Genomic DNA, 13,198 nt, shown 5'->3' on the forward strand with positions numbered 1-13,198 from the left:
GTATCTGAACCAACTGGTCATTTGGTTAAGGATGGCCCTATCTGGTATGGTTTCAGGGTCTCCCACACCTGGGTACTGCCCTCAGGCCAAGACTTGGTCAAAGGGACCCAAGAAGGAACCAGGGAGCCTGTCAGTTGCATGGAGAGACCAGGCTATGGGCAGGCACTGCCCGAGAGTGGGCCCAAGTGGAATCATCGATTCAGCACATGGCAGGGACTGAGCCACCTGAGTCCTCTTGGCTGCCCCTGGCAAATGGGTCCATACGCTCTGAAGAGCTTGGGCTTCGCAGCTGGTGGCTGAAAACCAAGTTTTAAACAGTCAGCACACTCCTCACCGAGAAGGCTCTTCTCTTCTGGCAAGCCTTTCCTGGTGCCAGCCTGGAAGCAAAGAATTGCATAGCTCTGTGCACTTGATAATACCTGACAGCATTTAGTCTCAGACATATAGGCAGTGCCTTCTCAGCACAGGCAGAGATTTGAAATGTGACAGCCAAGATACTCATTTCGGTCCAAGCCAGTGCTTAGGAATCGCAAAACCAGTCAAGAGAGCTGCCCAGGAGTGAAGCCAGCAACCGTAACGACCACTGGCTGTGCTGAGAAGGAATAAGAAAAGCCTGACTCAAGAGGACACCACGCGGGGCTCCCGCTTCTGGGTCTTAACAGTTGTTCTTTGATTTTCAGGCTTCAGGGGCAGGGAGATGAGACTGTTTCTTATGCCCTAGGAAAGCAAGGATTCTGTCCATATTCCTGGACAGATACCTGAGGAAAAACAGCTTCAACCAACCCGTGTTTGTTTGAGGAATAATGAGTGGGATGAATGGGGAAGATAAATAGTCTGTCTCCCAGCTAGATACCTCCTATGGCTCCAATGAGAGGCACGCCAATGTCTCACAGCCTCATGTTTCATAGGCTGTAAATGCTAGTTAGTGAAAAAGGGGAAGTGTGCTGCTCTGGGAGTAAGGAAGCTGTTGGCCTTTATTAATTTCCAGATTGCTGTTCAGAAGCACCATGGTGCCCACACAAGTAAACCCCATGTCAGAGAAGATTTTTCTAGTGAGCAAAGAAAAGCAGAAGACAGAGGAGGGTTGCTAAGTTGAAGATCAAACTCTGTCTACCTGCCTAGAGATGGAGAGGATTAAGTAATTAGGTAATATTTATAAAGTGTGAAAATGCTAGATGGCCCCTGGAGTCTGCTACCAATATCAGCTCAACCGCTCCCAAGCCATAACAGCCGATTCTGCCTGAGAACATCCTGACATCAGTGCCTGACACTTTAAGTGGCTCCATTCTCTGCTTTTAGGCTATTCCTTGAGGCAGACAGAAAAGCCCTCGCTCCATGTTTTGTTGAAATGTATGCTTCCATCCAAGGCGGCTTTTGGTCAGAGTAAAAAGGTGGCTTCCCCAATCCCAGGAGCCTCTCTGATTTCAGGAAGTAGCACTGGCATGACATCTTGCTTCAGATGCCTGGCAATGCTCCCCAATAGGAGCACCCAGCCTGGGCTACATCATACATGTCCCAATTGTGCCAACTCTTTTGGTAAGAATTTTTTATTCCTGGCCACCTGGTATGTATACGTTAGCTTAATCCATCCATGCATCCCTCCATCCATGGATCCATCCATCCATCCCTCCATCTTCCCATCCATCCATGGATCCATGCATCCATCCATCCTCCTATTCATCCATGGATCCACATTTCCATCCATCCACCCATCCACCCACCCAACAACATATCCAATCCAGTATTTACTGAGGAGTCAATAGTGACCATAATAAAAACAGAGAAAAGGAAAACAGTCTCAACCCTCATGGAGCTTATGGGGTAGTGAGAGAGCTGGATATTAGGGAAAAAAATCACATATCACATAATCAGATGTAAAAATCCAACTGTGGTAAGTACTATAAGAAAAGGTACTGGTGCCCTAAAACAAGTGGCTGGGGCAAGGCAGTCAGGAAACTTCCTTGGGGAAGGGACCCTTGAGCTGTGTTATGAAGGCTGAGGAGGGGTCAGTTAGGTACTGAGGTGGGACAAGGGCCTTCCAGGTAGAGGGAACAGAATGGCTGCTGGACTGAAGTGTAGGATGCCAAGGGAAGGAAAGTACAAGATGGGGCTGGGGAGGGGGACAGGACTTGGTGTGTGGACCACCTTAAGGATTATACATTTCATTAGAAAGGTTTCAACAAATTCAAATAGCCTGGCTTCACATGTCTAACAGGAAGAGGGCATGGCACCCTTATTCCAAAATTCTCCAATGATCATGTCACATATAACAGGTTGTCCTGGGCATACAAAGAAGCTACTGCTGACCTACAGATAAGAAGATACAATTATTTGCAGAGTAATTTCCATGTCCAAGATCCCGCACTATCAGTCTCATTTAAAAGGCCATTGGCTGAGGAAGAAAGTGTGTGATTATTATATTTTATTACTATTATTTTTTGAGACAGGGTCTCACTGTGTCACCCAGGCTGGAGTGCAGCGGGCATGATCACGGCTCACTACAGCCTCAAACCCCCTGGGCTCAAGTGATCTTTCTGCCTTAGCCTCTTGAGTAGCTTAGGGACTACAGGTGTGTGCTACCAAGCCCAGCTAAAAAAAAAATTTAAAAAAAAAAATTTTTTTTTTTCTTGGTAGAGGTGGGGTCTCACTGTTGCCCAAGCTGGTCAGGAACTGCTGGTCTCAAGTGATCCTCCCACCTTGGCCTCCCAAAGTGTTGGGATTACAGGCATGAGCCACTGGGCTCTGCCTTATTATCTCTATTTTAGAGGCAAGGAAATAGAAGCTTAGATATTAGCTTGAACGAGGTCACAAAGGAGCGAATGGTTTTTAGGATTTGAGTCCAGGTTTGCTTGAATCCCAAGTCTGTCTTCTAACACTGCCTTATCCTGTCTTATTATTTATTCATTCATTCACTTAGCAATGACCGTGCACCTACTACGTGCCAGGTACCGTGTTAGGCCCTTCTGATCCAAGGATGCACAAGATCTTTTGCCTATATGGCCCCATGGTGCAGATCAAGTGGGTGCAGGACTCTCAGGACTAACCCTGTGACCAGTAACCTATGCCCTGAGCACCCAAGATAACCTGACAAAATAGATAAAAGCCACAAAGATAAAGACTGAGCCCAGTGATTACTTTCAGGAAAGTAAGAGCAGCCGATTCCCACAAGTATGTTTAGTTTTAAAGCTCCTTCATTCAGGGAAGGAGTAATAAGCTGTGTTGTTCAAGTCACCTGACGACATCGAGAACACAGAGGCACCACTTGCAGGTTCTTATGGAAGATGGCGGTCCCTTGGACGATGGAAAGAACACTGTGTGTGGACATAAGAGGATCTTGGTTCACATCTGAGGTCTACCACTTCCTGGCTGAGAGGCTTTGAATGATTTACTTACCCTCTCTGAACGTTAGACCCCTCACTTGTTACAGAGAAACAATACTACTCCATTTCTCTCTTTGCTCACCCTACCCATCCCTCTATCCAAACTGTTAGTAAATCCCCAAAGTTCTCCTCCAAAGTCCATCCCTAATGATCACTTATACCTTTACTATGATCATCCTCATCCAACCTGCGATATTTCTATCAGTCTCTTGCAGGTCCTGCAGACTCCAATGCAAGTCCTCTGCAAGCATTCTTCACACAACAGCCAGAGTGATAAGTTTATAGACTGTTGTGATTATTCCAGAGTCCTGTTTAAAACCCTGCAGAGGCTTCCCATTGCTGTAAGATCTTAACTCCAAACAATCTTAACTCTACCAAAAGAAGTCTTTGTCAGAGTTGCTCTTGCCTACTTCTCCAGCCTCTTCTCTCTGATCTTGCTTCCCCTTTGTTTACCTTGCTCTGGGTTGGATCCCATGCTTCAAGGTCCTTGCAAATGACCTGCTTCTCCAGATCTCTACAGGGCTGGCTCCCTGTCCTCACCTGCCTTATCCCAAGACGGGCTCCTCCCCACGACCTCACCACACTCCACCACTCTTAGTGCACGACTTGATTTGATTCCCTTTGGGACAACATTGAAGCCTATCATCAGTGGACGTGTTTATTTATTTCTCCCTTCTAGAATGTACACTCCACGATGAGGGACCATCCCTTGTTCAACTGTACTTCTAGTGCCTAGAACTTGTTTATAGTAGATGGTCAATAAATATTTAATGGATGAAAAGCGAATCCTGGCAGCGGTTGTTTTGAGGATTAAATAAAACAACTATGAATAGAAAACGATAGCACAGCATCTGGCGCACAAAAACCTCTTCCCAGGCTTTCTTTTTCTTTTATTTTTAAGAGATGTAGGCTTACTATGTTGCCCAGGCTGGCCTCAAACTCCTGGGCTCAAGCGATCCGCTTGCCTCTACCTCCCAAGAAGCTGGGACTACTGGCGTGTGCCACAGCACCCGGCTCTCTTGCTAGCCTTTCTAACCACAGGTGTTTCAGGCACCACTCTTAGAGTCAAGAAGCTTTTCAAAGCTGGACAAAAATGTCTGACATATGAAAAGACATTTACTGGCTATAACAATTGAAACAAAATATTTAATGCTACATTAAAAGTCTATAAAATATCAACATTATGTCAACCAATCAAACGCAACTTAACACCAACTCATATATTTACATAAACTTAAGAGTAATCATGAAATGTCTGAGCATTTAAAAACGTTGGATATAACATGGCAGGACCTTCAAAATATGAGAGTCTAGGATGTTCCAAGGGTCTTGAAACAGACCTGCTTTTTTTTGCCTTCTTTCTTAAACACTCAAGGTTAAAAAAGAATGACAATTGAAAATTATTTTTGAAAGAAGGGGGTTAAAAACTCTCCACAGGGGCTGCCTGAAAAATGTGTTTTTCTTAACACTTTCTTATGCTAAAAGCTTCTGGCTGTAACAGGATAACTTTCTGGAAGAGTTTCTGGGCAGGCAGCTGCCTGCAAAGGCATTAAGTGTTCATATCAGAGCTTCTTTTAATAAGATAAGTAATTCAAGCTCATTAATCTGGTGAGTAGAAATGATTAAACTGAAAATAGAACAACATTAATATTTTCTCCCAAAATAGCAGAAAACCATAATTTCAATGTCAAACTCTTTTTTAAAGCAATCATGGATTTACTTCTTTGTTTGCTAATTTGGATAGAAAATGTGACCCTCTTTCTCAATGTACTGATTTTAAATAGGCTAGTTACTCAGGCTTCCTTGCACAGTGGTATATGTCCTTTAAAACTGCTTTTAACCAAAACAGGAAGCAATGTTTGCATTGAAAACATAGCTAAAAAAGAAAGAGATCTCTCCATCAGCACAGGCAAAAAAACATTCACCAAAAAACCACGACATTGGCTTAGGAGCCCAGAGGGTATGCATGCAGTCCGGTGTCCTCTCCATTTCCTTTGCTTTTATTACATTATACAGTGTCATTTTAATTAAGCCATCAAATCAAATTATCAGATCAAGTGGTTTTGACTCCACTGTGGTTTGAACAGGTTTGGTTAAATTAATAAACCATATGTTTCATGTTGTTGGAAGGAAAGTTATTTTTCTCTGTTCACTGTTCCAAAAGTCTTCACAATAGACAGTATTCAGCACGTAATCACTGAACGCTCTCCCATGTGCCCAGGATGTGTTGCAGAATAACTGAAATGACAGCCCATTAAATCCTAAAGTCTGTCCAAGTTATTTACCGACAAAGGGCAGAGTGGCAAATCGGATGTCCCTTGAACAATCCACCAAGCCTAAACATTGTTTCCATTTACTGGAACGAAAGCTTTATTATTTTTTATGGACGACATCCATATAGAAGTCTTTCTTCAGCAACAATACAATATTAAGATGACTTTTCCCCCATTCCTTTCTTAAGGGGCCCTGCCTCTTGTGCTTGGCACTGAAAGGCTGGATTCTGTATTCTCTATTCCAGGATGTCCAATCATCCTGACAAAATGAGTGCATGAACACAGGCCCCCACCACTGGCTGCCTCAAGTTCAAAATCATAGCCAGCGGAACAGGGGAGGAGGGGAGCTATATTCAGTCAATTGAGGCTCTGGTTACCCCTCTGATGTGAAAGGTGACTGGGTGTTAAAGTGAATTGGTAAGTGGGCGGTTACCAAGTTAGTGAATCTCTGGTTGGTCCTAGGGTCTTTCAGTGGAATGGAAACACAGATCCAACACATTCACAGTATCTTGAAGACAGAAAATATGTATCTTACAACAAGTCTATGATTAACCAGTTTAGGTTTCTCCAACTCAGTTTAAGCTACTCCCTAAAGTGGGGGTTAGTAAACTACAGTCCCAAGGCCAACTCTGGTCTGCCATCTTTTTTTGTAAATAAAGGTTTACTGCAAGACATTTTCTACACTCATTTACATATCATCTGCAGGTGCCTTCCTGCTATACTGGTAGAATTGAGTACAGTCGGCACTTATATCCACGGTTTCTGCATGCATGGGTTCAACCAACCACAGATCAAAAATATTTGGAAGGAAAAAAAAAAACAAACAGCAATATAACAATAAAAAACAGTACAAACAAAAACCAGTAGAGTATAACAACTATTTAAATGGCATTTACATTGCATTAATATTATAAGTACTCTAGAAATATTTTAAAGTATACTGGAGGATGTGTTTAGGTTATATGCAAATATAACACCCTTTTATATAATGGACTTGAGCATCCAAGGATATTGGTGTCCGTAGGGGTCCTGGAACCAATGTCCCACAAATACCCAGGATTCAACAGAAACCATATGGCCCACAAAGCCAAAAACATTTACTATCTGGCTCTTAACCAAAAAATGTAAATGACTCCTGCCTTATGTAATTAATTTATTTTTCCTTCTTCTGTGACAATAGCCCGACAAATGCATAAAACATCATAGCTTTCCTGGGCATTGAAAGCTTCCAATAATTATTAGATAGAGAATACCAATCAGGCAGGCTTTGCTGTTTTTGAATTACCTGAAGATTACAGAATACCACTCCTTCTCTTTTTAAAACTTTTTTTCACAGAAGAGTGGAGGAAGGAAAAGGACTTGTTCCGTGCTTTGGCTCTTTCCTGCTTATATCTCTAAGGTCAATAATCTAAGTCTTCCAGGCTGTCTGATGATGTGTAGGCCATCTTTTGGCCTATAGTGCCGCTGAGTTACCTGAGTCTTGTTAGGGAAAAAAAAGGAGGAACATTTGGTCATGTGGGCTCTGGTTCCATGACATGTGCATTTAAAAACAAACAGGGAGATCATCAGTCATTAGGGAGATGGAAATCAGAACTATAAAGAGATACAACCTCATATTCACTAGGTTGGTGAAAATAAAAGAGATGCACAATAACAAGTGTTGGTGAGGGCATGGAGAAATTGAAACGCGCATACACTGTTGATGGGAATGTAAACTGATGCCACCACTTTGGAAAATAGTTTGATAGTTCCTCAAAACCGTAAACAGAAAGTTACCATATGACCCAACAATGCTATTCCTAGGTTTACATCTAAAAGACTTGAAAATGTATATTTACACAAAAACTTGGATACGGATGTTCACAAAAGTATTATTCATAACAGCCAACAGGGGGAAGAAACTCAATGTCCATTAATTGATAAATGGATAAACAAAATATGGCACCTCCACATATTATGTGCTATATTACTTGGCTATAACATAGAATTAAATTCTGATACATAACCCCCCAATACAGATGAACCTTGAAAGTACTATGCTAAGTGAAAAAAGTCATATATGATCCATTTACATAAAATGTCCAGAATAGACAAATTCATAGAGACAAAAGGTACGTTAGTGGTCGCCTAGCCCTGGAGGGAGGGAGATACAGAGCAGAAGAAGAGAAGGAGAATGGGAGTGGTTGCTACAGATGGAGTTTCTTTTTGGGGTGATGAAAATGTTCCAGAAATAAATGGTAGAAATGGTTGCATGACTTTGTGACTACAGTAAAAACTACTGATGTGTACACTTTAAAGAATGAATTTCATGGTATGTGAATTAAATCTCAATAAAGCTGTTATTTAAAAAAATAGGGACACTATTCAGCAATAACATAAAAATGACCTACTGATACATGCCAAACATGGATAAATGTTAAAATCATTAACACCAAGTGAAAGACAAAACCAGACCTGAGGTTGCCTGGGGTTGAGGGCAGGAGAAATAATTGACTGCAAATGGGCAGGAAGGAACTTTCTGTGGTGATGAAAATGTTCTAAAACTGGACTGCAGTGATGGCTGTGCAAGTATAAATTTACTAAAATTATCAAATTATACATTTACCATAGCTGTATATTATGGTATGTAAATTATGCCTTTAAAAAATGCTGTAAAAATAGGAAAATTTCCTCAACTGCTGGCAGAAGTGTAAAGTGGTACATACAATCACTTTGGGGAGCCATTTGGCAGTCTCTAACCAAACCTGAAAATATGTGTACTCTAGGATGCTGCCATTTTACTCCTGGGTGTATGCCCAATAGAGATATGTCCACATATTCATTAAAAGGCAGGTTCAAGAATTTTCGTAATCACCCCGACTTGAAAATAATCTACATATTCATGTATACTGAAATGGATAAATATATTCAGGTATAATCACACAATGGGATTTAGCAATACAGAAGAACAAACTACAAGTACAGGCATCAACAGAGAGGACGCTTAAAATCACTGTAGAACAACAGAAGCAGGACACCAAAGAGGACATACTGAATGATTCCATCTTTATGAAATTTATTAAACAGGCAAAGTGAATTTCTGGAAGAGGTTACCCTTGGGAACAGAGAGTGATTAGGAAGGGGAATGAGTGGGGAGTCATGAGATCCTAGATGGGAGTTTCTTGATCTGGGAGCTTGTTACTCAGGTGTGCTCAGGTTGTGGAAATTCATCAAGCTGTGCACATGTTACAGGTACTGCACTTTTCTGTATATGTAGCTCTCCAATAATATGTTAAACACACAAATAGGACTGCACCTAGATCCCGCTCTCTCTTTGGCTCTAAAAATATCAGAAAACATTTTAATACTCCCATGTCTTAAAGAGTCAGCGATGAGCACTATGATAATTCAAATAAACCCAGTAGAATGACGAATTAATTTGCCATATTTAAGGACGGTTCTGTCGTTGTGGTCAAATTCAGAGAAGGCCTGTTCAGTGGAAGATTCTGCCCACTTCAACAATTTAACACAATGGAAACCATTATCTTCCCTAGCTTTCTTGGATAATAAAGGCCATGCATTTTCTCTGTACAGCTGATATATCATATGCTCGGCCCATTTTTCAGGAAAGAGCTTATCTGTCACCATCTCAGCAGTTCTGAGCTACCAGATCGTGCACTCACTTGTGATATGAATTCCTCACCCCCACAATCCATGTCCTCTGCATATAACTCTCACAAAATCCCCAGGAGACCTGCTTTTCTCAGTCAAGTTCTCTTGGGAGAAAGCTTTCTAGTTGGGTTATTTTCTTTATTTTTTTTAGCTAGGTTAAAAAAAAAAATTAGTTCATGTGAGGTTTTCCATGGTAGCCCAACCTAAGATATTTCACAGGTTTGTGAGCTTCTTAATTCTCTCATTGTTCCCAGAGAATGAGGCCCTCGACAATCTATTGTCCCCAAATTACTTGAATCTCAAGCCTTTCTCAGGGAACCTGGTCTGACTCACTTCTCCTCACTAACCTCAAACAAAATCACACAGACAGGAAGGAAATGCTCACATTCTTAAACTCCCTCTCCTCTTCTTTTAGCTCCTTTTCAGAAACAGGAGCCTAGAAAATGGGCTCATGATTATCATGAAAGTGCATGCCACTGCAGTTACCTGTGGAATAGAATCCCACTCCCCCTGTTCCTACAAAGTCCATATGCCAATAAACTGTTCCCTTTTGTGAGGGGTGGGGGCACTCTTGAAAGAAAACCTTTCTACATAACGTACCACACTAACAATAGCCCAGTCTACTTCCAGTGTTGACAAATGACACAAGCTCTCCCTTTATTGCCCAAGCTCATAATTTTGAAGAAGGAGAGCACTGGGTTGGGAAATATCCCTTTTTGCACCAAAAGAAAATTCCTTCTTTTTCCTTCCTCCATTCCAAGTAATAGGGCTTTGATCAGCCTTGCTCCCCTCAGCATTTCCGGAGCTCTGTCACACAATTATGTGTTACACCTGAGAGGAGAGGCGTGAGGGTAGAATCAGACATTCTAATTTCCTGGGAGAGAAATTCATATTCATTTCACATGAGTACGTAGACATGGAAAAGACTGAGATGCCTGAAAATGATAAACTTATGCGTATCAGATATGGGGGTTAAACTGTTGAATAAAGGTTAAAAAAATTAGCAAGTGATTTCCAGTAGGGGGTGAGGCTGGCGTGGGAGTTCTTGCCTGGGGTGGATGGTAGTAAGACTACTATATACTGGGGTGTTGGGAGCAATTCAAAGGTCCTGATGATATGGACAGGAGACAGAGAAATACTGACCAGAAGAGGGCAGTTCCCCAGCAAAGGTCCCACCCTCAAGCCTGGAGACCCTTGGCCCTAAGTGAAAACAGACATTCCTGTTTTCATGACCAAAAGTTGCCTTTTGGCCCACCATACCCCGCTATCCTGTACCCATATAAACTCCAGACCCCAGGCTCCAGAAGCAGATAAGGGGAATGAACAGAAGAGAGTAGAACAGCAGAATGGCATGGTAGGGAGAAGAGAAGGAGCATCTGAATGTCAAGGGACAATCAGAGAGGAGATTGGCCACTGAATGGCCAAACTCCATCATCTTCTCACTCCATACCCCTTCTAGCTCCTGATACATCCTGCTGAGAGCCACCTCCACCACTCAATAAAACCCCCACATTCATTCTTCAAGTCCATGTGTGACCTGATTCTTCCTGGACGCTGGACAAGGACCTGGGTACCAAGAGGTCATTGAGCTGGTTAACACTTAAGCTGTCCACAGACAGCAAGGCTGCAAGAGCCCGCTGTAACACATGCCCACTTGGGCTTCAGGAGTCACAGACAACAACCCTAGTGCCAGAGCCCCAAGGAACTTGCCCTGGCTCCTGTACCTGCCCGTCTGTGTGCTCCCCCTCCCATAAGGTGTCTGAGAAGCGAATGGTGACCGAACAGATAAGCCACGTTCCTGTTGCAAGTCCTTCAAAGGTGGCGGGGGGCATGTCCTTCAAAGGCGGGGGGAGAGGTCAGGGAACTCTCTCGTTTCACTGATACCTGAGCTCAGAGATAAACTCCTGATCAACAGGGAAACACGTAAAAAGTAAGATACTTTCAAAAAGCTTTCTCTAGACATTGCTATAAGTTTTGAAGCTACCAGGCAGAAATGCAGACAGAATTATCTATTACTGGTCAAAAGGGCAATTTCTATCATACCTATTTAACAGAAGTTATTCCCACACCTGCTCCTATTTTTCAGCCAGACAAGCTCCCTTTAGCAGAGAAACATATGCACTTAACACCAAGTCCCAATTCCTGCCTGGCTTTGAATTCCTTTTAATTTAAAGTAATTTTTGATAAGGAATCTTCCTCTGGGTAAGGCACTTAATCCAAATATACCTTTAGAGGCTTCTGTCCCCAGTGGGTTTTCTAAGAAGTCTGTCACGTCGTGGTTCCAGGCATCACGGACGGCGGACTTGGACACCACCCTGTCATGCAGACGCTGCTGTGGTCGAAAGTTATTTCTCAGATACTCCACCGACTTGACATGGTCTTGCTGCTCCGTGGTGAAGATGGAATAAAAAGCCTCAAGCTGAACGGAGAACCAGAGAGGGGAGGAAAAAACAAAACAAAACAAAACAAAAACCATCAATTAGAAAAGCGATTTGGTCCAAAGCAGGTGGAGGTGATAAGAGCACGAAACGGTAGGAAGTGCCCGATGCCAGGGTTGCTAAACCCAGCAGGACTTGGGTTGCATGCTGGAAGCACTGCCAACGGGCTCATCTGGCTGTGGTTTCTGTCCTGCCAACTAACCAGGAAAACACTTCATTTGAGGGCTGTACCACACTCTGAGTTTGTGCCTCCCATGAGAGTCCCAGTCTTTCTGCAGTGCCCTGCTGGAAAGGCCTTCAGCATTCTAGGAAGAAGCATAGGGTCACAGTGATACTGTTATGTCCCGGAGCCAGACTGCCTGGGTATGAATACTAACTTCATCACCTACCCACTCTGTGACCTGAATAAGCTGCTTAACCTGAGCCACCATTTTTCCTCAATAAAATGGTGATAATCATAACAATATTTACCCAAAAGGATTTTTGTCAACATTAAGTGCTGACAAAATATTTAATCCAAGTACAGTGCTTAAACCAGTTCCTAGCATATCGTAAGAGCTTCATAAATATTAGGGATTTAATTCTTGGCATCTTCCGACATACTAGTGATCAAGTTTGGCAAAGTCACCAAGTCACTAAATGTGTGACTTGCAAGTCAAACTGCCTAAGTTCAACATTTAGCAGATGGGTAATCAGGGACAAACTGTTTAAGTTTTCTGTAACTCAAGTATCCACAACTGTAAAACACGTAATAATACTTACCTTATAAAGTTGTTAGAAGTATTAAAATATATGTAAATTGCTTAGTACACAGTTAAGTCCTCAATTAAGGTTAGCTGCTATCATTATTATTAATATTATTAAGAAATATCACTTACAAGACTGCCAATCTAACTTTTATGGAAAGTAAAAGAAAAAAATCAGGGTGCCCAAATCCTATTTCTATTATCAAAAGGGATTCTTTGGGCCAGGTGTGGTGACTGATACCTATAGTTCCAACACTTTGGGAGGCTGAGGTGGAAGATCGCTTGAACCCAGGGGTTCAAGAGTAGCTGGGACAATGAGACCCTGCCTGTACAAAAAATACAAAAATCAGCTGGGCGTGGGGGTGCATGCCTGTAGTCACAGCTTCTTGGGAGGCTGAGGTGAGAGGGTTGCTTGAGGCTGGGAGTTGCAGGCTGCAATGCGCTATGATTGCCCCACTGCACTCCAGCCTGGGTGACAGAGTAACACCCTGTCTCAAAAACAGAAAAAACAAAAAAGGGATTTGTGTGTGTGTGTGTGGCCTTCAACATTGTGATCATCAAAAACAGTAATTCTGGCCAGGCCCGGTGGCTCATGCCTGAAATCCCAGCCCTTTGGGAGGCCAAGGTGGATGGATCACTTGAGGTCAGGAGTTCAAGACCAGCCTGGCCAACATGGTGAAACCCTGTCTCTACTAAAAATACAAAAATTA

General features: G+C 42.6%; 1 protein-coding gene across 1 annotated transcript in view; it reads right to left on the bottom strand.

Moving 5' to 3' along the window:
- Nucleotides 1–13,198, bottom strand: part of PTPRG (protein tyrosine phosphatase, receptor type, G) — a 602,014-nt gene that overhangs the window by 113,989 nt on the left and 474,827 nt on the right. Inside the window, exon 7 of the mRNA XM_011998353.1 lies at nucleotides 11,531–11,723. Coding sequence (XP_011853743.1) covers nucleotides 11,531–11,723 — 193 coding nt within the window. The remainder of the gene's footprint in view (nucleotides 1–11,530; nucleotides 11,724–13,198) is intronic.

This window comes from Mandrillus leucophaeus, unplaced genomic scaffold (genome assembly GCF_000951045.1).
Source record: "Mandrillus leucophaeus isolate KB7577 unplaced genomic scaffold, Mleu.le_1.0 Scaffold57, whole genome shotgun sequence".
NCBI classification, from domain to species: Eukaryota; Metazoa; Chordata; class Mammalia; order Primates; family Cercopithecidae; genus Mandrillus; species Mandrillus leucophaeus.